Raw genomic sequence first — 26360 nt, forward strand, 5'->3', positions numbered from 1 at the left:
ACTCCTATCATTTTTTTAATGTTCTGCAATCAGTAAGCTTATTGGGTTTTTCTTTTGCAACCCTACAAAAAGCTAACGATTGTGTTACGCCCTTTTCTTTTTTTAGAACTTAAGAGTACTTCTTTTCCAACAAGGATACGAGTTCCCATCAGAATTTAATAAACGCACTTAAAATTGCGGCCATATGGACCCAACCGGCAAAAGAGCCATACTTGCCCAACTATATTTATGGATTATGTAGAAGATATTCAAAGACTACACCTCCCGAACAGCAGAGGAAAAAAATACCTGTTACGGTAAGATAAATGTTGTACTTAACAGCCCTTTCATATCTTTTTATACAGTAACGAGTTCTCTGAAATAAGCACTCTTACAAAATATGATGATATAAATATGTTCAAAGAAATAAACAATTACCACCGGAGTTTGTAAGAATTACCTCAAAACCAGAGAAGGGTCAAAACCCTTTGAGTACCCAAATCTAACACAACTGGCTTTGGATAAAAGTCAGTGAAACACTTTGTGGCCATTAATTTTAACGCCATTTCTAAGATTTTCAAATGCACCATCAGCTTTTTACTAAGCTGTCCGTAATTTTAGTCTTGTTTTTAGCTATACGTTTTTAAATTTAATTATTCATTTTGTTTATCCTAACACGTACATTATTTACTTCTCGGTATCATAGCACATTAAGTCCTTGTTGCAAGAATTCTAAGGAGGCTCACCAACTCGAAGAGTAAATATATGGAAACATGTTAACAGATAAGTAAAAACAATTGTTCCAGTTAAAAGGCAATGTAATGGGGATTATTTTAGCTGTTACCGTTTCTCCAGTTCATGATTAACATGTTTTATTTTACTCAGAGAAAATGTCATTTATTTAAAACTTCAATTAAGTGTTCTTGCCAGTTGCTTCAGGGTTTAGAAGAGTTGTGTTGATATGGGATGCTGCATTTTAACTTGTCAGAGTTTTGGATAATACAGATCATTCACCTGATACAGACACAGACACAAGTATGTGGTACAGTTGCAAGGCTTCTCTTAAGTTTGCAGGCTTTCCTAGGCCAAGAGAACCCATTACATACTAAAATTGAAATATTGAAATTTTCTTAAAGCATTTTTGGGAAGAACAAGAGTGTAATAATTACTGAGACTACATTTGTATATCTGTAAACCATGTGATATAGCTGAGTTGCACAGGTCATTTAACTGTTGAGTTGAAAACCATCTGATCTGTATGATGATGTCATGTGTTGGTTTTGAAGTATACAAATTATTGGAGCCCCCTCCTAGACCGACAATTTTTAGAGCCCCCCTTGGGGTGTCTTTAACTTTTTTGAGCCCCCCTCAATATCTTCATCCCCTCCCCCCCCCCTTTGTCATATTAAATGAACTTTTCCTTACTATATGAAATCTTTAAAAAATCTTTATCTCCAAAAGCATCAACTGCTTGGGGGAAGTTTTGCTAAAGGAAGTTTTAAAATCAACATGGCATAAGCAACCTCAGCAATAAAGGCGATAGCAGCCACCATATTTTCAAAATCTTTATTGCAGTGGGTGGACAGGTGTATTGGTGAAAGCCAATTTTGCTACACTTTGTACCGAATCTTTATACTTTGCGTCACTTGTGACATGCACCTGAGAAGCCCACTAGAACACACCAAGCAGCATGTTGTGACGATAGGTTTTTCCTTGCTTGTGGAGTTAAACCCGACTTTTGAACTGAGAGAGAAGTGCGCTGTAGCTACGCTGAAATATGGCTGAGATATGACTCAAATACCACTGAAATATGGGGGAACTTAACTCGGTAGAGCACTCACTTGCTGCGGAAACGAAGCCTCGTCAACAAGCTTCAAAGGTACACGGCGATCTACTTCAAGGAACTTCAGAACTACAGACGTAAGGCAGAGACAGAACTTGGGTCCAACAGTAGTTTATTCTGCTAACTTCGTAATCATCGATGTACTAATCACACCGTCGATGTAATCAAAGAATGTTTACAACGTCGCTTGCTTATATATCATCCTAAGTGAGTTTCTATTGTTAAAATTTTACAACGTAGAAAAGCTATAACAATGCAGCCAAGTGAATGATACAATAAGAACGGAAAATATTAGTTTACAGTCTTCCTTACTTCCTAAATTTCCTTTGTTACACTAAATGATTGATAGCAGAGAGAAACTCCCCTTGAATAGAACAAACGTAGAATATCCGCAACGCAAATTTCCAACAAAGAAATTATGAACGAGCAGATGTACAAAAGTACACAGTCCAGTGCAAACGAATATCTTATAAAGAAATTATCTAAGGACAGCTGACAAAAATACAAGTTTTTCCTGAATAAAGTAAAATAGAATTTCAAAAGCGTTTGTTTTTAACTTTAAAGTTACTGTTGGCTTTTCATATTTTCTCACGGACGAACACTCTATTATATCGGTAAGAAGAGTAAATGCGGCTAAATATTATAATACTGTGTTATTTCATATATATCTTTTTATCAGTTTGATTACAATTTCATGACTGTCACTTAAACGTTTCCAAATCACTTATTGATCGCTTCCTTATTCTAAACGAGACTCCCGGTCGAATCTCTCCAGCAAAACAGTAGCTATAATTTCAATTTTACAGTGAGCGTTGATTAACGTAACATCTTAAAACTATCTTCCTCTGAAATTACCGAATTATACTAATTTCCCTTGTTACAATGTATCATTTTCTACAGAATGAACATGACAAACCTGTTCAACTGGTTATACCAACAAAAGTATAAATAGAACATGATGTCACCTTCAGTTTAATTAAATCCACCACATTTTATCCATAAGTCTATAATGTCACACTCATTTATGTACTCTGTCCCTTGTCAATATGAGTCCACCTTAAAAAAAGTAACTGGAGTGCCCTGAAAAGGCAGGAGGTTCATGCCAAGTGATAGTTTGGCAGGCTGGTATATACATTAATGTATATTGACCATCCAAGAAAAAGATTTGGGTGTAATTTATAACTAACTCTTCAGGCTTCTTGACAGGTAGCTTCAGAGGAGCACAAACAACTGCTTACCAGGCTCAAAAGTCAATCGATTGTGTATTCTGTTCATCATGCCAAAGGCATTCTGTTCATCATGCAATATGGCTTTCAAGCAAAAAGTTGTTGCCTAAGTAGATGCGGTAGAAAACAACTCAGAGATCCCTCAAGAATATGGGCTGTTAGTCCACACCCGACGTTACTAATCGAACAGTTCGGTAATCGAACTTGATCGAACTGAATCGAACTTAATCGAACGATTCGATTCGATTAGTTCGATAATCGAACAGAATCGAACCCAAAACTTTGTGTGAGAGAGTTCGATTCCGTTCGATTTCCAAACTAATCGAACCAAATCGAACTTAATCGAACACAAAAGACAAATCTTAAATTCACCCTCATACAACCAGATAATTGAACAGTCTGTCTAAGTAACAGTAATAAATGAATAAATTTTTTATTTATGGACTTTCGGCAAAAAAACCCGAAACGCAAAGTTCAACAGACAATAGAAAATAAATCCTCCTTCACTCTAGTTCTATTTCATGTTATCAACCTATGGAGTCCCAAGTAGTCTGCGTAGCTGGCGATTTCGTCGGAAAGCACGCGTGGGAGATTACTGCGAAGACTCGCCTTCTTTCACTTTGCCGATTGTTTCTAGCGACCTTGCCGCTCACTCGCTCCCCAACAAAACCGTCAGCTGCGCACACTATAACCCAAGCAAAATATTATAAACTGAAACAATGCTAAAAAACTGTTTTCAAGTTATTTGACATAAGTTAACCTAACTGCAAAAAACCCGTCCTTGAAAGCGGAATTCGTTACTTAAGATTATGAGATCTAGATAACGTGCGATAAATGAAACCGCCATATTTGCAAGGAAAGCAATTAAAATTAGCAACAGAGTCGTTAACAGTATGGCAATCTCTAAAAAAAATTCAGCGATTTCAGCACATAAAAGGTCGCTCAACAGCTTAACACATGCAAAAAATCCTTCAATGAACTTAAACATGTTCACATCTACAGAGGTGGCTAGAAAAAACAATATAATGATCAATATCTTTAGCAAGCGATGCCATCTAGAATCAAAATAAATAACTTGAAAACGGCATTCTGTTCTAAGGACACTGTTGAGCAACTTCTCTGAGCCATCAGCTAGGTCGTTTCCTAGTCTGTCTTCTTCGCTCAATGTTTGCTGTTCTGTGAATTCCTGTGTTATGGTCGCTTGCAAGCAAACGTCGACTTCTGTAGATTCAGTACGATTTTGTCGTTTATTTCTTTGCTCGCGGACTTTGTTTATAAGAACTTGTTTTTTATCAGATGTTTTGAAGGGTACTCCTGATTCGGTTAAGATTTCGCGAAGAATAGCAACAGTCATATCTTCAGGATCACCCGCCTTTTTTTGCTGGAGCCTGCTTTCTTTTTCTTTTTTCTCTTCAATCTGCCTTTTTTTCTCAATTTCTCTCATTTGGGGAAGTAGCTTTGAGAGATTCTTGTGATCTTTTTCCGATAATGTGATTGTTCTTTCGTCGTTTATTGTCACCGTGATGGGGCTTATACATTCCTTGTAATTACACCAAATATACTTCTTACTTTCTCTGTAATTTCTCGATAGTTTGGTGTCATCGCCTTCCACTGTCCTGATTTCATCGAGTGTCAAAACACACAGCTCTGTAAAGCCCTGCTGCTTTTTAGACTCTTTACGATCGATTATAAGCAAGGGGAATAACGAAGAAGTCCTAAAACCTCGCAACATTCGTACAACCTTTCCAATTACAAGTCCTGTACTTGGACGGAAAATAGCAACATATGATTCCAGACTTAATGTATCAGAATGAAGAGTCTCTGTTTGTTTCTCTATAGAATCATAAAAGTTTGCCCTAGAAGTTGTCATCCAGCGCGCAATTCTTCCAGAATTTGGTTTATAAACTTTTCCTTCTTGCAGTGAAAGGAAATGTGCTATATGGAATACCTGGCCGTCATACTCTACATAGTTTTCGTTTGACAACAATCTGTTATGAGTTTCTTCGAAAGGAGGGTTAGCGATATTGTCTCTTTCTAAAACCCCGCCGTCTTCAGCAGTTACAGTCACTTTATCGGTGAACAGGTCATCAGAATCATGATTCGGACATACGAATTTGTATCTTTCACGTTCCTGTGTAGACTTGAAAGTCACACCCATACATGATTCATGCCACCATTTTAAACAACCTGGATATTCACAACCAATCCAGTGAAATACTCTCGGTGGTCGATACAGAGGATCTTGGAACTTGCACTTTCCTATTTTGAAATGCTCGCAGTTTTCTGGTGCATCCTCATCTTCTAACTCATTAGCCGTGTCATCTCTGCTGCACAGATTCTCCGCAATAATTTCAGTTAGAGTCTGTGTTGTACTCGATCTACTAGCATCAATATGTTCTAAGAGTATTCCGTTTTCAAGATCCACAAGCTCTTCCATTGACAAAACATCCAACTCGTCTGGAGCGTTTTCGTTGGTGATGTATGCAGCCGTGCCGCTATTAAGTATTGTAATGTCACCAGAATGCTGATGTTTAAATAGTACGTTGGCCTTAACAAGTGAATCTATCATTGCAAGTTCTTTCAATGTCTTGACCACTTCTTTTTCTGCTTCTTTCATTCCGAGCATTATTTCTGCTTGTAAATCGGTAGGCCAGGAAGTACTTTTGGAGGTTCGTGCCTTCTTTTTCTTCAGTTCTTGAAGTTTCTGTACCCTTCCAGCAATATCTAGCATGTCAAGAAAACTGAAATTATTTTTTCCACGGCAAAAACATCGTAGGTAAGAGAATAGCTTTTCACAAATATCAGAACCGAAAAACCAAGGACAGTAGGGTACATCCGGATAGTACTTGTGGAAAACCATCATGCTGAGAATAACGGAATGGCTTGCAAGAATTGTGTCAGTAAATGTCTGATCAGTGATGAAATGTTTACTGTTGTCGTGCCCTTCTACATTAAGCCATTGTTTCCACAACCGTAAGAATATAACGGCAGTCCACGCTAGTTTAGCTCGTTCTCGAGGTTGAACAGTCTCATCAGTATAGGCTCGATATAATGAGTTGGCAATCGCCAAATAAACCTGCGTTGCTTTTGTTCGATCATCGCTCCAATCAGCTAAACACTTGCGAACACTTGGAGATAAAATCCGGACAGCAGCATCTACATTTTGCTTGTCTTTTACATACACATCTGATTTCCACAGGCCAGACTTAAGTTTATACTTTGTGTATATTTGCATTAGATGCTCACACAGGACATATCTCTTTCCCAATATTAAAACTTTTCGTGTGTTTAATATTTGATTTCGCCACTTCTTTATCAGATGTCGCCAGTCAGGAAACATGATCGAAGGAACTCGTAAATCCCCAAAGTCTTCTAAAGTGGCAGAAAAGTCAAAGCCATCATATTCTAAACCTGGCCTGTTTGTATTGACGCCGTTCGTTAAATAACTTTGTAGGTAAAATTTACGTACTTTGGAATCACCATCTGCACCCAGTCCCACAACATGCATTCCATTCTCAGCTCCAAATCGTTTGGCCGTGGAGTACCATTCATTCACAGTCTCATAGTTCTCCCCTTTCAATACTGGACGCAGAGCAATGATGTAAAAGGGCTCTGATTGTTGTAAAGGTGACAAAATAAGTGCGTTAACCTGATTTGCTTTGGTTAAGGATTCATCTGACACTATATTGATTATGTCCTCGGCAGTCCTCACGTTGACTTCTCCTTCTTTTGCGAGTCCATAAACACTATTACCGCGCACCCTTAAAGTTGGTACAACAGGCGTGGCATCAACAGCGAATATATATGGCCCCTTCACACCAGCACTGTCAAAAAAATCTTTAGCTTTCGCGAAAGATGATGACTGCAACTGACTCGGAATCATATAACCTAAGCGTGCCGTTTGATAAACAGCGTTTGCTCCTGGCCCACCTATTGACATTCGCACTTGAGCTGCCAAACTCGGACCTCCATAGTCTAGAATTAGAGCAAAAAGGGACTTTGTGGCTTCCGACCAGCGGCTACCAGTACCCTTGCCGGCATTGTGCACTAAATCTTTAATAAACTCAACGCATTTGTCAGCATCACCCGCTTCATTTGGCCTCTGGACAAGCTCCGCAAACTTTTCTACACAGGGTGGAAAGTCTGCATGTTGAGGGATTTCAACTTTTTCAGTTTGTAACAAGATGTGCACCGTTTGCTTTGTTGCTAAATAATTACATAAAGATCTTGCATTTCGAGATAATGTTGTTTGCGATTTGGAATTTATACCTAAAGACGTGTAAATCTTGTGTTTTAGTTCTGAAAGTATTTCGCGTTTTCGATCATTCCATTTCATGTCCACGATTACCCCAGCCAAATGACCAGTATTTGATTTTCGTGAGCTTACTGCAGCAGCGTGGAATGATTCAAGTGCTTTTACTTCGTTCGACTTTCTGGATTCTCTTGATTCCTCGTATGCTTGAAACACTGCAGCGTCGTCTTTGTTCTTTCTTTGATAATTTTGTTTGAATTCATAGTTCATTGCAGCGAGTGAATGGGCAATGGCTGTACCAACATGTTCTTGAAGTTCCTTTTGCTGTTTTTTCACTTCCTTGAAATAAGAAGTAAAAACTATTAAAACTCGAAATCATTTTCATATTCACAAGTGTGCATACCAATTACTCGTACGTTTACTTAAGAGATAAACGCGGATCGAGGTTTCTTGGGTGGGGTCATGATAAGAGAATATTTTAATGAGCAATAATTAAATTCAGTTGTTAAGAACGTTAGTTATTAGACCTGCCAAATGTGTTTTTATTATTTTTCATTTCATCTCACTTTGCTTTTGCCCTGTTATGTCTGTGGCACTGCAAGAATATCATTCCGGGGCATTTTACGTACTCATTTCACCCCCTCCCCCTTCATTCAGTATTCACCCCTGTTGCGAGATCATTACGAACTACAACAAAATACACCCAGTACAAACCTTGAGAATTGTATCTCTTTCGTAAATTTTTGCAACTATGCTTGAATCATCTTGAATTGAGTCAGAAGGCGGCCTAACACAGGTATCCTTTGGTCTCAAACACGTGAGAGATGTCCCTTGCTGTTCCTGAGACTCTTGAGAGGAGCACCCTTTGCTCACAAAAAAACTTGACAATGCTCCTTTTTCTATCAAAAAAAATATATATACATGTTACGAATAAGCGTAATCGCGTCCCTAAAAGTAACCTTCGTCTTTGGCGCCGGCAAAATGTTCTTTCCTCTTGAAAAAAGTCTCAGAGGGAGGAAGGCACTTTCTGATAAATGTCACATACAGTTTTCGTTTTGACAGCCGTTTCCGGTTAAAATTTCAATTTACTCAGTGCAACACAGCGAACGTTTTCAGTTATGGCTTCCACGAGCTCTGAATCCGAAGAGGTAATTGTTGTCAAAATCACTGTCAGAAACAAGGAAAGACTTTTACGCAATTTAAGAAATGACGATTCTGTCGTAACCTTTGAAGTCAAGCCAAATGTTGTCACTGTGGAGGATTCCGATCAGGCCCAACAGACCCGGGAAAGCGACAGTCCAAAAGAGCTTGCTACACAAATGAAATTGTGGCTGTCTTCAAAAAACCTTACTCAGTCAGACCTCGCCAAGTACTTAGGAAGAGCTAAGTCCACCATCTCAGACCTTCTTAAGACTTCCCAAGAAGTCATGCCGACAGGGCATGGAAAAGCACTCTGGCTAACAATGAAACAACTCCTCGAAGACGAGGAGAAACAGCAGGAGCTGATTGGTTCCAATTCCAAAGGAAAGAGAAAGAGAGGTAAGCTAGAGGCTAAGGTCAACAAAAACCCTGGACAAAAAGCAATAAGAATATTCTCTATTGAGTTTAATCAATTTCCGCATTTCAGCTGATTGGAAATCGTAAAAACTTATTGTTTCCCGACAGGCGCGGACCACGTCTCACAGGCGACAAAACCGACAAAGGAGGCCCGAGAGGAGGGAAGCAAGCCTATAGAAGAATTCGAAGATTGGAAACTACAAGGGCTAGACAGCTTATTCCAAAAAACAGGAGGAAATTTGGAGCGAGAGTCAACGAAAAATGCAGCTACCTTGTTCAAACTTTCCGAGAAACAGGTATGTTATAATTAATTTTGACCTACCTGATTTTTTTAAAGATACCACTTGGTAATCCTCATTTATTATCCAAGCACATCTTATCCGGTGAGTAGGAGTTTCAGAGTGTCTTCTGATGAGGTATTTTCCTTGGCTTGGCTCACTTATTTTAATTCTTTTTTCGCATTTCTTGCACTCAAAGATAGAGTTATCACACGCGCTTCGTTTAAGATCGCCGTGAAATCCTTTCGCCTCCAATTGATCGGTAATTTCCTGCAGTGGGGATGTTGGTGCACAAAAATATCCTCTGATTGCCACGAAAAAAGCCAAGAAATATATTATCATCATTTCGTAAGAGTTCTCAGGAGCATTTGCCTATTACTTTCCCCTCCATCACGCATAGAATTAAGTCAATGGTATTTCCGGTATGTTATCTCTTATCGTTTTAACCCGGTTTTTTTTTTTTGGCAGGTAACCACATGGTTCCGAAACCACCGTGCCAGACAAAAGATGGGCAGGTACACCCCGGGACAGCTTTCGAAAGAACAACCAAATCAGCAGATTCCAGGAAGCGACCAGTAATTCGGCCGAGAAATAAAAATAAAGTGAAAGTTGCTGATTTTTGTTGTCCATCTTTTGTTTATTTGGTTGTACAAAATCGGGCTCCTGAAGACCACCTGCGTCAATTCAATTTATTTCCTGTCGGCTCCGTCATTGCCAATATAATATCCAGATATATCTGTCACGTAGATATCCTCCGCTCGGCCTCGGTGCTAAAAACTGTTTGTGTTTAAGGCAAAATTTCTTATGATTAATGAAACAATGATTGATTTTTGCACAAGAACTTGTTTTCTATTTTTTATTCTTATTTTACGCTGAAGTTCATTTCCACCAAGTACTCGCAAAACTACTTAAATAATTCCTATTCACGATACCCTACTGTGTAGAATTTCCTGGAGAATTTAAACCACAATTACGTACGTGACGTCTCGTCAGTAACTCCCGCAGTAACTAAACATCAAGGTCAGATCACGCGTGGGAGAAGTTTTGAAGATGTCGGAAAGCCAAGAGCACGAGAAAAATCAAATAGTTCGAGTTGAAATTCGGTGTGTTGCCAAAGGTTATCAAGAATGCCCTTTTGTTGTAAATGAAGGTGAAGAGTTTGTGGCACAAAGGAAACATGGGGCAAGAGGAAGAGCGTTCAAAGTAACAAATGCACGTGGTCAACTGGGGCATCTCGAACGTGTGCTTGTTGCACCTTTCTGGCCAATTCGGGAGGAACTAAAATGGTAAGCAGTTTATTGTAAGTTTGACATTTGACACAAAGCTTCTCGGCCGAACAATTATTTTCTAGGAGGTAAATCCTAGAGTTAATCACTGTTTTAATCCCGTACATTTTAAATTTTTAGTGTGGTTACTGGACAACCATTTGACGATCCCAGAGGACGCTGGCGGGTTGGCAGGGGAATAAATGTTCCACTCAAGGTCCAAGTGCAGATGACGAGAACTAAAGCCAGAAACCTATCGAGAGCCTTGAATCAAATTGGAGTACAAAACACGTTGAAAGAATGTGAAGAAATAAGCGACAAACAGTAATAAAATTGACATCAATTTCCTTTCTGTTTATTTATTCGTTGTTCTGGGCTAAACAACCGCGCCTGTGACACTCGTATTCACACCCGTTTATTGGGAACATACCGCCATTTGCAGCCAAATGTAATTAGACCGTGAATTTTACGACCGTTGTTTTTTAATCAACATCCATTTTCCATGATTTTCAAATCGAACCCAGTCGAACTTAATCGAGCCTAATCGAACTTAATCGAACGTTCGATTTAGTTCGATTACTCAAAATTTTTTGTGAGAGTTCGATTCTGTTCGATTACCGAACTTAATCGAACCTAATCGCGTGATTACAGTTCGATTCAGTTCGAGTAAGTTCGATTAATCGAACGTTCGATTTGGTTCGATTAGTAAAGTCGGGTCCACAGTCTGTCGCTGTCAAAGAGATGAAGCCAAACATTTTAACAACAATGGGTGGCTTTCCCTTTAAGTACTCTGAGCTCAACCAGCAGATATTGGAATGGTTTATGGAGCAAAGAGATCAAGATGAGCAAATGTTTTATCCATCTTTTTTTATTATCCAAATGCAGGTTTGATTTGTATTAAAAGCTGTAGATTTTAGGCATGACCAAGCCCGTGCTGCAACGAGTTCTGTAAATCACTTTCAATGCATGTGAAAGGGCACCTTTTACAGGTCAGAATTTGATATCGTCAGAACAAATTTATAGTCCTTTAAGACCTGTCGTGAAATTTTAAATGCTTTGGATGGGATGAGTTTTAAATCAAAGAGGTGCAGGAAATCAAACATGATGAAGCTGAAGACATTGAGTTTGAGACTGACAGCGAGTACGAGAGGGATGCAGATGGAAATAAACCTTAGTAGTTGAAAGCTCTAACAAACGGCTCCATTAGGAGCCACCAATTCTATAATAGTTTATGACCAACAGTTTCATCTTGTTTTATTTATTTAATTAATTCCGTGTTCGGCTTATAGCCCAACTTAACCTCTTGGCTATAAGGCAATCCTCTTTGTTTGAAACAATTTGAGCAGATTCAACCTATATTTGTAAAAAAAACTCGGTTGTTGTTGGTTATTGGTAAATATATATGGTACTTTTTTTTAAAAAAAAATAGGCCAACATTATTTCTCTGTAACCACGACCTTCCCCAATAACAACTCACCAACCATCAACTTTTCAGCAGCCATCAAATCCCCTGCAGCCATCAACTTCTTAACAGTCAGCAGCCATACCTACAATCATAGACTGAGCATTGGGACACCACAACTGGCCAGTATCCTGCACCACTTGGGCATGCTGTCCCATGTAGTCTGTTTCGTAGCCTGCCAGATAGCCAGACAAAAGGTCCTAGGATAACTCAACCAAATCTCCGAACAGCAAAAGCAATGTATCCACTATCACAAAATGACACTTTAATCTGCCTTGATGCACTTATCACCATTCTTTGCAGCCTCAAGAAGCACGCACCAGCACTGCAACCTGAACTTTGGAAACTCCTGTTTGACCCTTGGAACCTTCTGCACCACCACCTCAGCCAGTAATCTTCAGCTTGCGTGCAAAGTCAGCAGGACATATTATGCCAGGTAAGATAGATAAATAGTTCATGAAAAATACTGGTATTGTTCGTGAGTCATCCGAACACTTGTTTACATGCATCTCGTTTAATTTCAATTGCTCCTTTTGTTTCCACACGATATTTTGTAGAAAGTGTTCAGAGATATTTAAATAAGTGTCCCTGGATTCTAAAATCGCTCACGTTAGCTATGATGGAAACACTCATTATAAAGTTTTCTTTTTTGTTTCAGTTTATAAAGAAAGTCATGAATGTCCTGTCTGTGATAAGCCTATCCAACAACCAACCTCAGAGGGAATAAAGGAAGGGATTCTTTCTTCAGCTGGTCCTTTAGTCACTTATCGGTCAATTAAACACAGCAAGAGGTCCGCGCGATCTATCGCCGAAGCAGAATATTCCCTTGTCGCTGAATCCGCAATCCGCTAATCGGAAGAATCGTTGAGTTTCGTGTGCCTAGAGCCTCCACAAGTTGCAAAGAGTTTAATAAGTCTAAGCCCGGACCATACCCAGATGCAGCGGTAATAAGTAGCGCATCGTTCAATGAAGCCATGTCCAAGCCAATCCACAAGGACATAACGGCTCCAATGAGGGCTTACCTTGAAGCTAACAATTTAATGCATCAGAAAAAATTAATTGAGAAGAAACGAGCATTACGTATTGAATAAGTTAGTGCAAAATTTTGGTGAACTTTCAAAAACAGTTCAAAATTCAAAAGAAGTCATCGTTTAACGTTTTTATATTTATTGATTGTTTATGGGTAAAAAGTTCGAAATGAGGCATTCGTTTTATTATTTATATAATTCGTAATATTTTTTTCTTGTCAGAAATATTTGGTTAAGGAATTTTTTCTTGTTTGCTTTTATATGCATTATTGTGTGAGTTACTGCTTGGAAGAAGTTATATGTCTGCTTTTGCTTTCTTGCCCTTTTGTTGGGTAACAAATTGCCCACCAGAGCCAAAAAGAGTCAGAACCAAAGAAAGTCAAAGAAATAAGCAAATCTTTATTATTTAATGGCTTTGGACAAGGATCTTCTTCACATTCAGTAAAACCAAACAAACACTGTCATTTTTGACATTATGCCACTGTTGCTCTGTTATCACTATTAACTACTTGCCAGGATTTTAGTTTGCTCCAAATTATTCCCATTTTGTTCACCACATTGTGGGTTTTTTTTCAAAGCCTTACCAGAACCTTTGCTTAGCTCTTCCCTTCCTATATCAAGTATGGCCACACTTGATCAACTGCTCATTTTTTCCCTTGCATCCCAGTTGGCATTTGCTGCTGCCTTCTTTGCCACTCTTGCCTCCAACCAACAGTTCTAATTCAAGTTTATCTACAAAGTCATCATCTATAAACCATTCCTTGCCTTCGTTTACCACAAGTGTTACAATTGTTACTTTGGCACCACTTATTCTTTAGGTTAAATTACTTAAACATTTGTCAACTGTTCTTGTCAATATGAACAAGATTTCTGATCTAATAATAGTAGTTATAATAGTCATAATAGTACACTGTTTATATTTGTATTTTTCATAGTTTTTATACAGGATTTTTAGGCTTAGTATACTGGCACAAACGTTTTGTGAACAACCTTTGTAATAGCTCATATGACGCTACGTGATTGAAGAAAAGATTGACTGACTGACTGACTGACTGATTGATTGATTTTGATTGATTGACTGATTGATAACAAAGTGATTGATAATGAATGATTGATCTGAAAATGTTTAAGTTCTTTCTTACACTTCATTTCAATTTTTTTAGTGATCGACACCCAAGTAAAAAAAAGAAAAGGGGAACACAATACAGTGGAACCCCATTAATACGGCCACCAACGGGCCATGAAAATTTGGCCGTATTAACAGGGTAGGGTCAAATTTCATGACTGGTCTACTCCTGGGGTCTACTTCAATTGTACTTCTAAACAACTGTTCTTTAACAAACATTCCGACTGCAGATGTACAGTTATTAAAAAGCTAATGAAGTTTCAATCAGCACATATACAATATGATGGAAAAATTAACAAAACTGGATCGAAAAATGGGTATTTGGTTCGAGTGGCCGTATTAACGGTGTAAATTTATGAAGGATTATACAGGTTGGGATTTCAGAATGTGGCCGTTGGCCGTATTAACGGCATGGCCACATTAAAGGGGTGTTATTATAAGGAAATGTATGAGCATTTAGCCGGGACAAAATAAAGTAACCGTAATAACGGGGTGGCTATATTAACGAGGTGGCCGTAAGGCGGGGTTCCACTGTAAAGAACAGGGCAGAAGATAAAAGAAGCAGGGAAAGAAAGAAGCAAACAAAGAAAACAACTTGAACAATTAAGGCCAGAGAAAAATAATTACTATTGCATTTCATTCCATCTCTGAACATCTTTCTTTTTTTCTGTTAATTGTGTTTTGTTATTAGAGGTGCTTTCATGGAAGATGGGGGGAAGGAGAGGATGGGAACAATAATTTTTGGTGGGTCCCTAAGTTGGTGACCACATAGAAACTACTTTTTATGCATTACTATTTTCAGAGCATGTAAAGCCTTGTTGATACTGCCCACTAGTGGTTTCCTTCTGCCCTCAGTTAAAAGGAAGACCGGGTTATGTGATTTTAACAAAACATAAGCAAGAGATCAGGTTAAGAGAATAAATTAATGGTCACCTAGAGGAAATGCTATGATCTTAAAAAAAAAATCATGACTAACAATTGGGGGTATGGTCTATAGAATGTTTATTTTCTCGATGATGCTGGAGTTACAAAGATTACCGATGAAGGAGATTTATATCGTGCAAGTTGCCTGTTGTCGATGCATTCGAACCGCCATCTTGGATATTCATCTTCGACACGATCGCATCGCTACGTCACTTCACGGATATCTTATACACCGAACTCTGTTTCTACCTTTAACCTTACGCGCCTTCGCTTAACAACTAGTGGCGACATCAGCCCGAACCCTGGTCCACCCATTACATCCTTTACAACAAATCGTCAAGCCGTGCAACATCGAAGCCATTATCATAGCGACCGATCCAACCTTGTGCAGATCAATTGTGTATCTGATCTCCATTTGAGAACATCGGCCACTCAGCTAACTATGTGCACGCTAAATGCTCGCTCTATTGCGAACAAATCTGCACTGTTTGTTGATTATATCAACGAATGCAAGGCTGACTTATTTGCAATAACTGAAACTTGGTTATCGGATAACGACTCTGCTGTCTGCTACGAGATAACTCCACCTGGCTACAAACTGTTCCACTGCCCTAGAAGTGATCGTAGAGGCGGTGGTACGGCCCTTTTGTTTAAGGATAACATTAATGTTTGCAAGCTGGAATCTGGCTCAAGGATTTCTTTTGAATTTTCTGAGTACCTTGTCTGCTCTGGCACCATGCGCATTCAACTTATTATTATCTATCGACCGCCGTATTCTACTAATCATCCTGTGACTGTAAACAGTTTTATTGACGAATTTTCAGAATATCTGGATTCTGTTATACTATCTAACGATCCTCTCTGTCTAACTGGCGATTTTAACATCCATGTTGATGATCACAATGACCCTGCTGCTTGTCGTTTCTTGGATTTATTAGAGTCAATGTCCTTATCTCAACATGTGACGGAACCAACACATGAACTTGGCCATACACTGGATCTGGTAATTACTCGGAAGTCAGACAACCTTATAAGCGGTCGACCCGCGCCTGACATCTTATTTTCAGACCATCTAGCACTACTATTCAAACTGAAAACAGCTCGACCACCTCTCAAAGTTGACTGTGTCTCATTTAGGAAGCTGCGATCAATTGATAAAGATGCATTTAAGGATGACATTTGTAACAGCGAACTTTTTCAAATGAATACTGATGATCCTGATGAGCTTGCTGCCTTATTTGACAACGCATTACGTTCCCTGTTGGATCGTCACGCTCCTGTTAAGCATAAGAATATTACCATTCGACCTTGTGTTCCATGGATGAATGACGAAATTATATTGGCTAAACGACAAAGGAGGAAAGCTGAAAGGAAATGGAGAGCTTCTAAAGCACATATCGATTTACTGTCTTACCATACTATGAGAAATCGAGTGACGTTTTTGATGAACAATGCTCGTAGTGATTACTATACAAGCTTCATAACTGAGAACAGTACGGATCAGAGAAGATTATTTAGAGCAAGCAAGTCCCTGCTAAACTTATCGAAAGGTTCTGGCCTTCCACTATCTACTAATGATTATCAGTTGGCTAATGATTTTGGAAAATTCTTCGCCCAAAAAATTACTGATATCAGGTCTGCTATTACAAACCAGATCTGCCTGTCTGTTACTATCAACGCCACTAGTACTGTAGCTGCTTCCTGTTTTTCAGAATTTGATCTGTTGTCCGAATCGGAGGTGTCTGACCTAATCACAGCTTCAACTAAGAAGTCTGTCCTCTTGATCCTATTCCAACCAAGCTTCTCACTGAGTGTATTGATGTGCTACTGCCTCCGATCACGAAAATAATTAATCATTCGCTTGATTCTGGTTACTTTCCTCGCACCTGGAAGTGTGCTCTAGTAAGGCCGCTGTTGAAAAAGGATGGATTACCCCCTGTCTTTAAGAACTACAGACCAGTGAGTAATTTGGCATTTATCTCAAAGCTAGTTGAGACTGTTGTGGCCAAGCAACTACAGTATTATTTAAATTGTAACAATCTGTTCCCTGTGTTCCAATCAGCCTATCGACAGAACCACAGCACAGAAACTGCACTGCTTAAAGTTATGAATGACATTCTCCTCAACATGAACGATCAACGTGTTACTTTGCTAATTCTGCTCGACTTGAGTGCTGCCTTTGATACAGTTGATCATGACACCATGCTACGTCGACTGGAACACTCATTTGGTATACAAGGAAAAGCTCTCTCCTGGTTTGCGTCCTATTTGTCTGGAAGATCTCAGCGGATAATGATTAACGAGTCGCTATCCAAGCCCTTTAACCTAGAATGGGGTGTGCCTCAGGGTTCCTGTCTGGGTTCGCTATTGTTCACGTTGTACACGAGTAAGCTTTTTGAGATCATTAAATATCATCTGCCCACGATTCACTGTTACGCTGATGATTCACAAGTTTACATCTCATTTAGTCCGAATGACAGAGCTGAGCAACTTGCTGTGGTGAGGAGTATGGAAGACTGCATCAGAGACATTCGTTCTTGGATGTTGAATAATTATCTTAAATTAAACGATGACAAGACTGAATTCCTCATTATTGGTACACCACAACAGCTGGAAAAGCTAGACAATATCAGTATTCGTGTGGGTGACTCAGATATCCATCCTGTGCCAATCGCGAGAAATCTTGGTTCTTGGTTTGATTCTAGGCTGTCCATGGCAACACATATCACAAAAATCTGTGCCTCTTCGTTTTACTATATCTATAATATTCGTCAGATCAGAAAGTATCTTTCAAAGCAGTCAACTGAGACTCTCGTCCATGCATTCATAACAAGTCGCCTTGACTACTGCAATGGTCTTTTATATGGTCTACCAGATTGCCTGTTAAATAAACTGCAACGAGTTCAGAATGCCTGCGCCAGACTGATTTTTAAAGAACAGAAATTTTGCCATGTAACGCCTTTTATTTATGAATTGCACTGGTTACCGATTAGATACAGAATCGAATTTAAAATACTTCTAATTACTTTTAAGATTCTTAATTTTTTAGCGCCTTCTTATTTATCGTCCCTTATTTCTCTTAGGCTCCCCTCCAAATATAATCTCAGGAATTCTAGCGATAACCTTTTACTTAGCTATCCACGTTTTAAATCAAAAGCCACACTAGGTGACCGTTCTTTTACCTGTGCTGCGCCGAAACTTTGGAACGCGCTTCCATTTGATATAAGAAGTGCCAGCACTGTTACTATTTTTAAAGCTAAGCAAAAACACACCTTTTTCGTCGTTCATTTTTATCATAGTTGTTTTTAAATTATATTTTACTTTTAATAATTGTAATTTTAGCTTTTTAAAATCATTGTAAGTTTACCTTTAATTGTAGCTTTAGCTTTTTAAATTCATTGTAAGTTTACTCTTAATTGTAATTTTAGTTTTTAGCTTTTTTATTCCGTTTTTAATCTTGTAATGCGCATTTGAACATTTTATATATGAAATTTGCGCACTATAAATGTTATTATTATTATTATTATTATTATGTGGTTCCCATTGTTTTTCTATAAGAATATATTTTATAGGAATATCAAGGCTGATATTTGCAAAATTTTAATTACATAGGGATTAGACCCAGGCTGGGATTTAAAAAACAGAAACAATTTGTATGTATTATAGAATTATATCCTTTCAACAAAACCTTTTTAAAATGTTAATATAATAAAGTGTATTATCAGGAGAAGATTAATGCGGGTCACTCTTCGTGCTTGAAGGGTTAAGGTTGAGGGGGACACCTTAGGCGCATTATAATGCATTTATTTAAAGCACATGCACAGGGGCAATGACGGAGATCGTCAAGTTTATGAAATATTCATGACTGGACAAAAAAATGGGCGCCTGATTTGTTCACGTGTGCCACAGAGTGTGAATAAAGTGTTTACTCAAAAGTAACATAATATTTGTTCTCTGAAAAAAATATCCGTTATTTTGTTATCAAAAAATTTTGTTACGAAAAAATGTGAAAATTAGCCCTTAAAAAGATCACAACATTATTATGAAGTGCAAGGGCAAATGTAGGGGATATAAGTGGTGCGATTATTTAGTGTGGAATTCAAATTGAGCACATCTCTTTCGGCAATGATTTTTGGCAGCCAAAGATGTTTCCAAACCTGAAATGGTTTTACTTCAACTGCCTTCTGCCAGACATAGCTTCACTACGGCATCCTCAAGGTCTTGATAATAGAGAGCCTGTCACATGAAATATGTGATTGCAAGAGAAAGACCAGTGGCCCCAGCCAACAGAACAGCTAAAGATACAAGTCGTCGACAACAAATATTTGTTTGTTTTTCAAAATCTGCTCTAAGAGATTTTGTCTTGTTTGTTAAATCTTAATTTTTTGCCTGAAAATGATATCAGTTCTGCTCCTGCGTACTCTAAAGTAGTTCCTTGAACCCTAATACACAACAGATTCTTTTCTCTCCGAGTAAGAGATTACTGTCAATTTACTTTTTTCTTTTTATGCATTATGATGAGAAAAAAGCAATTCAATTTTGTAAACAGTAAAATGCATATAAAATTAATAAACATTCATGTCTTGTTTTGAAACCAAATTGTTCTTTTCCTACCTCAACATTAAAGTGTGGAATTTAATTACCATAATTACATCTCTCCTTTAGAAATCATGTTTTGACTGGAACACCTTTGGAAATCTCAAAGTTTGGACTTTTCGGAAAATTTTGGGGCAGAGAATACTGCACTTCATGAGCTGCCACTGCAGAGAGGTAAACTAGGAATACTGTAGGTGGTATTAATAGTTAATACAAGTTAATGGTGAGTTTGTAATGTATAGCTAGGAATCGCATTTCATTTTTGTAACCTCGTCAGTCATGTGTCGTATTGATCGGTTCGTTTGCCCCCCGAATTTCTCGTGTTTACTATGCCTCCTAAGCGCAAATCTCTTTTCCCTGGCTGCAAGATGCCGAAACAGAAACTTTCCTTTGCTGCCCTGAGCAAGCACTGTGCCGGACCGCCAGTTTAAAACGATGGATTATCGGAAAGTTGCCACCATGCCAGGGCCAGAACAAATCTGCTTCCTCGTCTCTGGCTTTGAGCGGCCAGAATAGACTTGAATCGCAGCAGCTTCTAGATGCAATAAGGAATCTGTCTCTGCAGCTGGACAGTCTTACGAAAGAGCAACAAGCCCCCAAGGCTCACCATCTGCCGGAAAAATTCGCCACACCTGCCATCAATGTTTCAGAGGTTTTATCAACTTTAAGCGTATTGCGACGCAGTCACAGCGATGCGGCAATGTTGTACACACTCTTGGGCAACCTAATCTCTCTTGCGAGGCCTTCATGCAAGCATCTCGTTGACTTGTTTGATGTCTGGCTGCAAGTGTGGACAAAATACGAGATGGAAATTGTTTCCAAATAGCCTGATCGTTACCTGGAACTGGCAGTCTACCAGGAACAGATCCAGCTTGCTAACAGAAAGTTTTGTTGGCCCTCCGTTTACATGTTTGATGTACAAACACGCGTCCATGTGGCCTTGCGCAAGAATACTCAAGTTCACCTTGACATCTTGGATACAACCTTGTACACCACCATACTTGACACTTCCGCCAGTTGCCTCCATCCGAAGCAATGTACCCACTGCAAGTCCTTTGACCACCTAGTGCGGGATTGTCCCTTTCTCGCGCAAGAGAAACCACAAGAGGCGGCGAGCGGTTCATCGAAGCCCTCAGTCAATGGCAAGTCGGCGACCTACTCATGGAAATTACAGAGGTGGTTCACCAACACAGGTAAAGAAGACTGCAACCTTTATCAACGAAAGTGGTGTAACCTCGGCGAGGCTCAAACTCTGCCCGCAAAATCAAGTTCTTCCCTATTTGGAACTTAAGAGTCTTAAGGATTCTATTCCCAGAGATTTTGTATAGTAATGCCCTGGAAGAATCGGGTTTAACAACACTCTTTTATAGCTGTGACGAATTATGTAGCACTTTGTTTAAACAAATTGTAGAGAGCGATGGCCAGCATAAATTAGCTGACCTGCTGCCCGCGCACAATAACAATGAGAGATATAATTTTAGGAATAGGCCTATGTTTTCAATGCCGTGTGTAAAAACAAAGAGGTTTGGAAATACTTTAATAATGCACAATGCAGAAAAGCATTAGTTGTAAATAGTTTTTTTATACTTGATTCGATGTACTTTATGATTATATGATAGTATTTTTTTTCTCTTATAGCTTATGATATAGTTACGGATTTTTATAATTTTGAACTTTTATATGTACATAACGCAAGTAATTCTGCTTATAGCTGCTAATTGTGATTTTTAATAAACGATTTATGTATCTTTTATTTATCTATCCAGTACTGTTTAGCAGTTAACTTATTGAATATTATTTTTGTGTAAGTCGCCAGTATGAGTACTGTTTTTGTGTTAAAACACTGGAAGACTGTGAAAATCTATTCAGACATTCAACTACAGCTGCACGAAAAGGTTGTAAACTGACCCCAAAACTAACAATCCCCAATCAGTTTGCCCTCGTTGTTACACTTCACGTTTCTGTGCATCAAGGGCTGTCTTTTCACCAAGTATGCACCAAAAAATGTAATTACAGTGAAAAATACTTAATCAAATACTCAATGATGGTAATGAATCATCATCACCATCATCACAAAAGTGGCAGCTTCAATTGATCATGTGACAAAAAACTTTCAATTTACAAAACAGGACAACAAAACACAGAAAAGCTTCAAGGGCAGGTCACTTGCTTACTCCATTGTTTTGGGGAAAATATAATCCAAAGCTAGAACCAATTTCAGGGTTTCAGAGCCATGAAAATATTTGGAACAAATAATAAGTTAATTTATTATTCAATTTTAAATTATGCAGATCACAGTGGGTGTTATTGGCCTAAAGCATTCTTGTTCTAATACCAACACCCAAAAGAGCTCACTTGATTTTGACTTAGGGTATAGAAGCACTAGTGCAAAAGGAGTGTCAAGACATATTGACAAAATTAAATGGCAGAAATTACAGTTAAATTGAAGTTTGTTGAAGAATACAACCAATCAGGCAAGGAATCAGAAATAAAGAGGACAAACTTTTATCAGTGTTCTTTTACCAGTGTTGTTTCCAAATCATCAAGTACTGCAAGACAGCACACATCGCTTGTTTTCCTTGCAACATCAAAGTGTTTTCATTCTTAAAGCATCTCAAAGGCGACCTTACACAGACATCGACAGTTTTATGTTACAGTTGCGTAAGCGCCACCCAACAAGGCCACCACGCAATAACTAGACAGAATGATGCTGTTCAGTGATGAGGGCAAGACGAGACATTATTCTCAACTTTTTGAAACACCAAATGGCTTCCTAAGAATACTAATCCTTATGCCGTTGTCAAGGATGTTAAATTATTTCTTGAAAACTATGCAGAAAGGAATCCTTCCTGGAAGGATTCCTGGATACAAAGACGGAGATATCAAACTCCTGTCCGTCCTCCCATAAAGCAAAGATCGGTGTTTGACACACTTTTGAAGTTGTGTGCAAAACCACGAAAAAGCAGGCTGTATGCTACTCAAAGATTGATGAACAATGGGAACAATTTCATCCAAACCTCGTGGTAGCAAAACCAATGATTGATCTCTGCTTGACATGTCAGCAAAATACGAAAATCTTCGAGTTGCGAATCAGCCTACTTGTCAAAAATCAGATTGCATTCGAGAACAAGAAGAACATTTAAACCTGGTGTTGAATGAAAGGGAACTTTACAAAGTGGCATGTAAGGAGGCATCAGATACTTTCCAGGCAATTGAGAACACCATGGAATTAAGTGAAACTCGTGCACCTTGCTAAGCTCCAGGAACATTGAATTATTCCTTTGACTATGCACAACAGGTGCATTAACCAAGCACTCCTATGCAGCCTGGCCCCATTTATTTCAAGACTCCTTGAAAATGTAGGATTTTCGACATTACCGGTATATGTGAGGCCATTCCGAGGCAAGTCAATTATTTGGTCAACGAAGCTTCCGCTGTTGGGAAGATGTTACTTGACTATTAGTTATGTTCATAACTACTTTGCAAATCATGGGCTCGGAGAAACGCATGCGTACCTTCATGCAAACCATTGTTCAGGACAGATCAAACAAAACTATATCATCAGGTACTTTAAGTGAGGCTTATTTACTTATTCATTGATATTTGTTTCCTCTCTTTTCCTTAGTTTAGTGTCAAGTAATGTAATGTGATGTACAGCTGTAATGTAATGTTGAATGTTTTAATTAAGACGCAAAGAAAGAAGGATTAGGAATTAGGGAAACCTGTTTTTAGAATTGTCCCTTGATGATGACATCACCCCATACATTTCTCAATTCTTTTACCATTGTTCTCAATCCAAGCAGTTTTGAACAAGACAAGACCTCTCCAAAGCTGTGGAGGTACATTGAAACAAGATCCAATGAAGCAGATGTAGCATCACATGCTCTTTGTGCTCAAAACATCCAAAACTCCAAGTGGATTTTTGGACCCGGGTTCTTATGGAAAGTTTGATGTATTAGGTGTTTTTAGAATCCTTCTTTGACAATGACCTCACCTCATACATAAATGGTAACTAATTCCAAATTTCAAAGATATACTCCTTAATTATACTCATTAAGCAAAACATATAACAATTGGATTGGTATATATTAAACTTTTATACAGCATTTGTACACCATTTGTATACCATGTAGCTTAATTTTAGCAAATGCATGGGACATAAATGAACCAGCTATTCTTGGATATTATTAAACACTGTTTATCCACTTTAAATCCAGGGTTTTACAAAGTTTTGTATCAGTTTTGCCAGAGAAACTACTAAGAATGTGCATTGAAGATAGAGTCCATGCCCTAAGCCACAGTTTCTTTGTCAACGGTCCTGTCCTGCATGCCAATTCATACGTACACAGCGCACATAGCTTGTTTCCTTTGCAACGTCAAAGCATTCTCTTTGGTGAGGCATCTCAAAGTAGTGCACAGCAGAAGGAAAACCACCTGTCTCTTGACGTGTCCTTACTGTGGGGGACCTTACAAAGGCATTGACAGTTTTATTTTACATTTGCCTAAGCCCCATCCAACAAGACCCCCATGCATTAGATGGAATGATGTTCTTTAGTGATAAGAGCAATCGCAAGATGAGACATTATTCTCATCTTTTTGTTGCTTTCTGATGACAGCCTTTATTTACAACTTGCAATTTAAGTGTTCAACTGCAGGAACAATGGATTATTCCTGTTACTATGCACAACAGGTGCATTAACCAAGCAATCCTATGCAGCCAGGCCCCATTTATTTCAAGACTCCTCGAAAATGTGGGATTTTCAACATTATATGTGAGGCAATCTTAATATTTGCCCGAGGAGATAATATTGAATAAAAGAATATTAAACATAGTATAAAGCAACTTCTGTCTAAACTTCTTATTGTTTTCTTAATAGATTGTCAGGATGAATATAAAGATGCATGCGCTATAACAACTGCCACGAATACCACTGCAGTCAATAGCACTTCCACTTCCACATGCAGCCTGTCATCTGTGTGTTTAGAGCCTGAAGGTTCTACTGATGTCACTGAGATCATGGAAGTACCAGTACACACAGGTGAAACCGTACAAGCATTCAGGGACATGGACAAAAGCTTGGATATGGAAGGGATAACAAACTCTTCACCTTCATTTGTCACATCACAGAATTTGCCAGTTGCATCACCCACTCCCAAAGTATCAGGGAAGGAAGGCACAAAGAACTGCAACAAATGCCCAGGCAAAAAAAGATCAAAAGGTGGAAGAGACTACACAAAGGATTAAATAAGCGGTTTGAAAAGTTAAAGGAGAAATACACTGAGTTTAAAAACAGACAGGTACATTCGGTGACTATAAAGTGAAATTGATTATTCTCATTTGTTTTTTTTAGGATGAGTCAGAAGAGGATGAGAAAAGTTCAGGACAAAGTGCTGATGAAAAGTGAGCATTCAGCTAATGCCAATGATGCTGTTATAGAGGAAGACACCAGTGCGAGTGACAGTGATTTGCCAGAGAAACCACTCAAACCAGACTGGGCAACACTGGAAGACAATGCCTCAGCAGGTTCAAGCACTGAATCTAATAGCAATGTACAAATTGCATCTATGACTTCGGGGGTGCAGAAATCCCTGTAAACTCAATGGCTGCTTTCCACGCCTTAACAGATTTTCTCTCTTCATTGGGTCTTCAGTCATCCCCATATTCTTGAAGCAATTTTAAAGGATAATAAACAATTAAATTAATTTATTTTTTTCAATTAGACAACTTATGGTTAAGTTTTTTAAAACACTATGTATATATTTTCAAGAAAAATACAAGATAACAAGAAACTGCTTGTTGAGAATCATCAGTCATATTTAATAATTAAAATGATGCATTGTAAATCCTATTATCTAAAGAAAATTTATTTATTTACTTTTGTTTTTTCTCTTTTCCTTAGTTTAGTGTAATGTAGTGAAATGTGATGTACAGCTGCGATGTAATGTATGTTTTAATAAAGATGAAAATAAAGAGTATGCAAGGGATTGGGGAACGCTGTTTTTTGAATTGTTCTTTGACGATGACCTCAACCCATACATTTCTCATTTCTTTTACCATTGTTCTAATGTGTGTTTGCGTCGCATTGCCACATGGCCAAGGGGACATCACTTTTTCTGCCCAGCGGATTCTCTTTTAGCTCCCAGGCTATTCTTTGTCATCTCACATCTGCCATCTTGAATGCTCAAAACAAAACATGGGTATAGATCAGATCTGCTTTATGTCGAATTTATAGACCTTGTATAATATTGTCAAGTTAACGAAGAAATGTTATAGGCTGCTCTTTGTTATGCAGACAGTGAAATACTGGTATATTTGGAACAAAATGCTGGTGGGTGTACCTGCAGTCAATAAAAACCAAACGATGTAGAAGGGTGGCACAATGGCCTTAACAGGAGAGCCAAGCTGCCGTTGTGCATGTTGATCGTCCTGCTCCACGAGGAAAGCTGGTCGACCACACTGCAGATCAGAATGATGTCCTAACAGAACCTTGCTGATACCAAAGGAAGACCTGCCACCAACTCCACACAAGAATTTTCAGGCTCTGGGACCAACTCTGCTTTTTATTCTTAGGTTATTCTTAGAACATTTTTAATTCGTAATTCAATTTTCTTTGAGAACACAACATTTTTATTTGGCAATTCAATTTTCTACAAGGACACTATTACTTTTTTTAAACTTTTTAACTTTTTTAGCATTTAAGTGGTATCTTTTTAAAGTAGTAAGTTTTTATAGATATATATTTTATACATATTTATATATTTATATCATTATATTTTTATACATATTTTATACATATACAGGGCCCCCGTTGATACCAGTCCTG

At 38.4% G+C, this 26360-nt stretch overlaps 2 protein-coding genes across 2 annotated transcripts; both read left to right on the forward strand.

Annotated features, from left to right (window-relative positions):
* Positions 1-8226: 8226 nt before the first annotated feature.
* Positions 8227-10747, forward strand: LOC144652304 (uncharacterized). The gene is made up of 3 exons (XM_078512347.1): positions 8227-8839; positions 8966-9153; positions 9604-10747. The coding sequence occupies exons 1-3, from the start codon at positions 8419-8421 to the stop codon at positions 9712-9714; spliced, it is 720 nt and encodes a 239-aa protein (XP_078368473.1). The 5' UTR covers positions 8227-8418; the 3' UTR covers positions 9715-10747.
* On the forward strand, positions 10186-10747 carry LOC144652319 (uncharacterized). The gene is made up of 2 exons (XM_078512370.1): positions 10186-10421; positions 10542-10747. Exons 1-2 carry the CDS (start codon positions 10186-10188, stop codon positions 10726-10728), a joined length of 423 nt encoding a protein of 140 aa, XP_078368496.1. The 3' UTR covers positions 10729-10747.
* Positions 10748-26360: the final 15613 nt, after the last annotated feature.

This window comes from Oculina patagonica, chromosome 4 (assembly GCF_052425735.1).
Source record: "Oculina patagonica isolate OP01 chromosome 4, crgOcupat, whole genome shotgun sequence".
Classification (NCBI taxonomy): domain Eukaryota; kingdom Metazoa; phylum Cnidaria; class Anthozoa; order Scleractinia; family Oculinidae; genus Oculina; species Oculina patagonica.

Coding starts and splice junctions, on each gene's coding strand:
- LOC144652304 (XM_078512347.1), top strand. CDS start 8,419: ATGGCTTCCACGAGCTCTGAATCCGAAGAGGTAATTGTTGTCAAAATC. Junction 8,840..8,965: donor CAAAGGAAAGAGAAAGAGAG/GTAAGCTAGAGG, acceptor GTTTCCCGACAG/GCGCGGACCACGTCTCACAG. Junction 9,154..9,603: donor TCAAACTTTCCGAGAAACAG/GTATGTTATAAT, acceptor TTTTTTTGGCAG/GTAACCACATGGTTCCGAAA.
- LOC144652319 (XM_078512370.1), top strand. CDS start 10,186: ATGTCGGAAAGCCAAGAGCACGAGAAAAATCAAATAGTTCGAGTTGAA. Junction 10,422..10,541: donor ATTCGGGAGGAACTAAAATG/GTAAGCAGTTTA, acceptor TTAAATTTTTAG/TGTGGTTACTGGACAACCAT.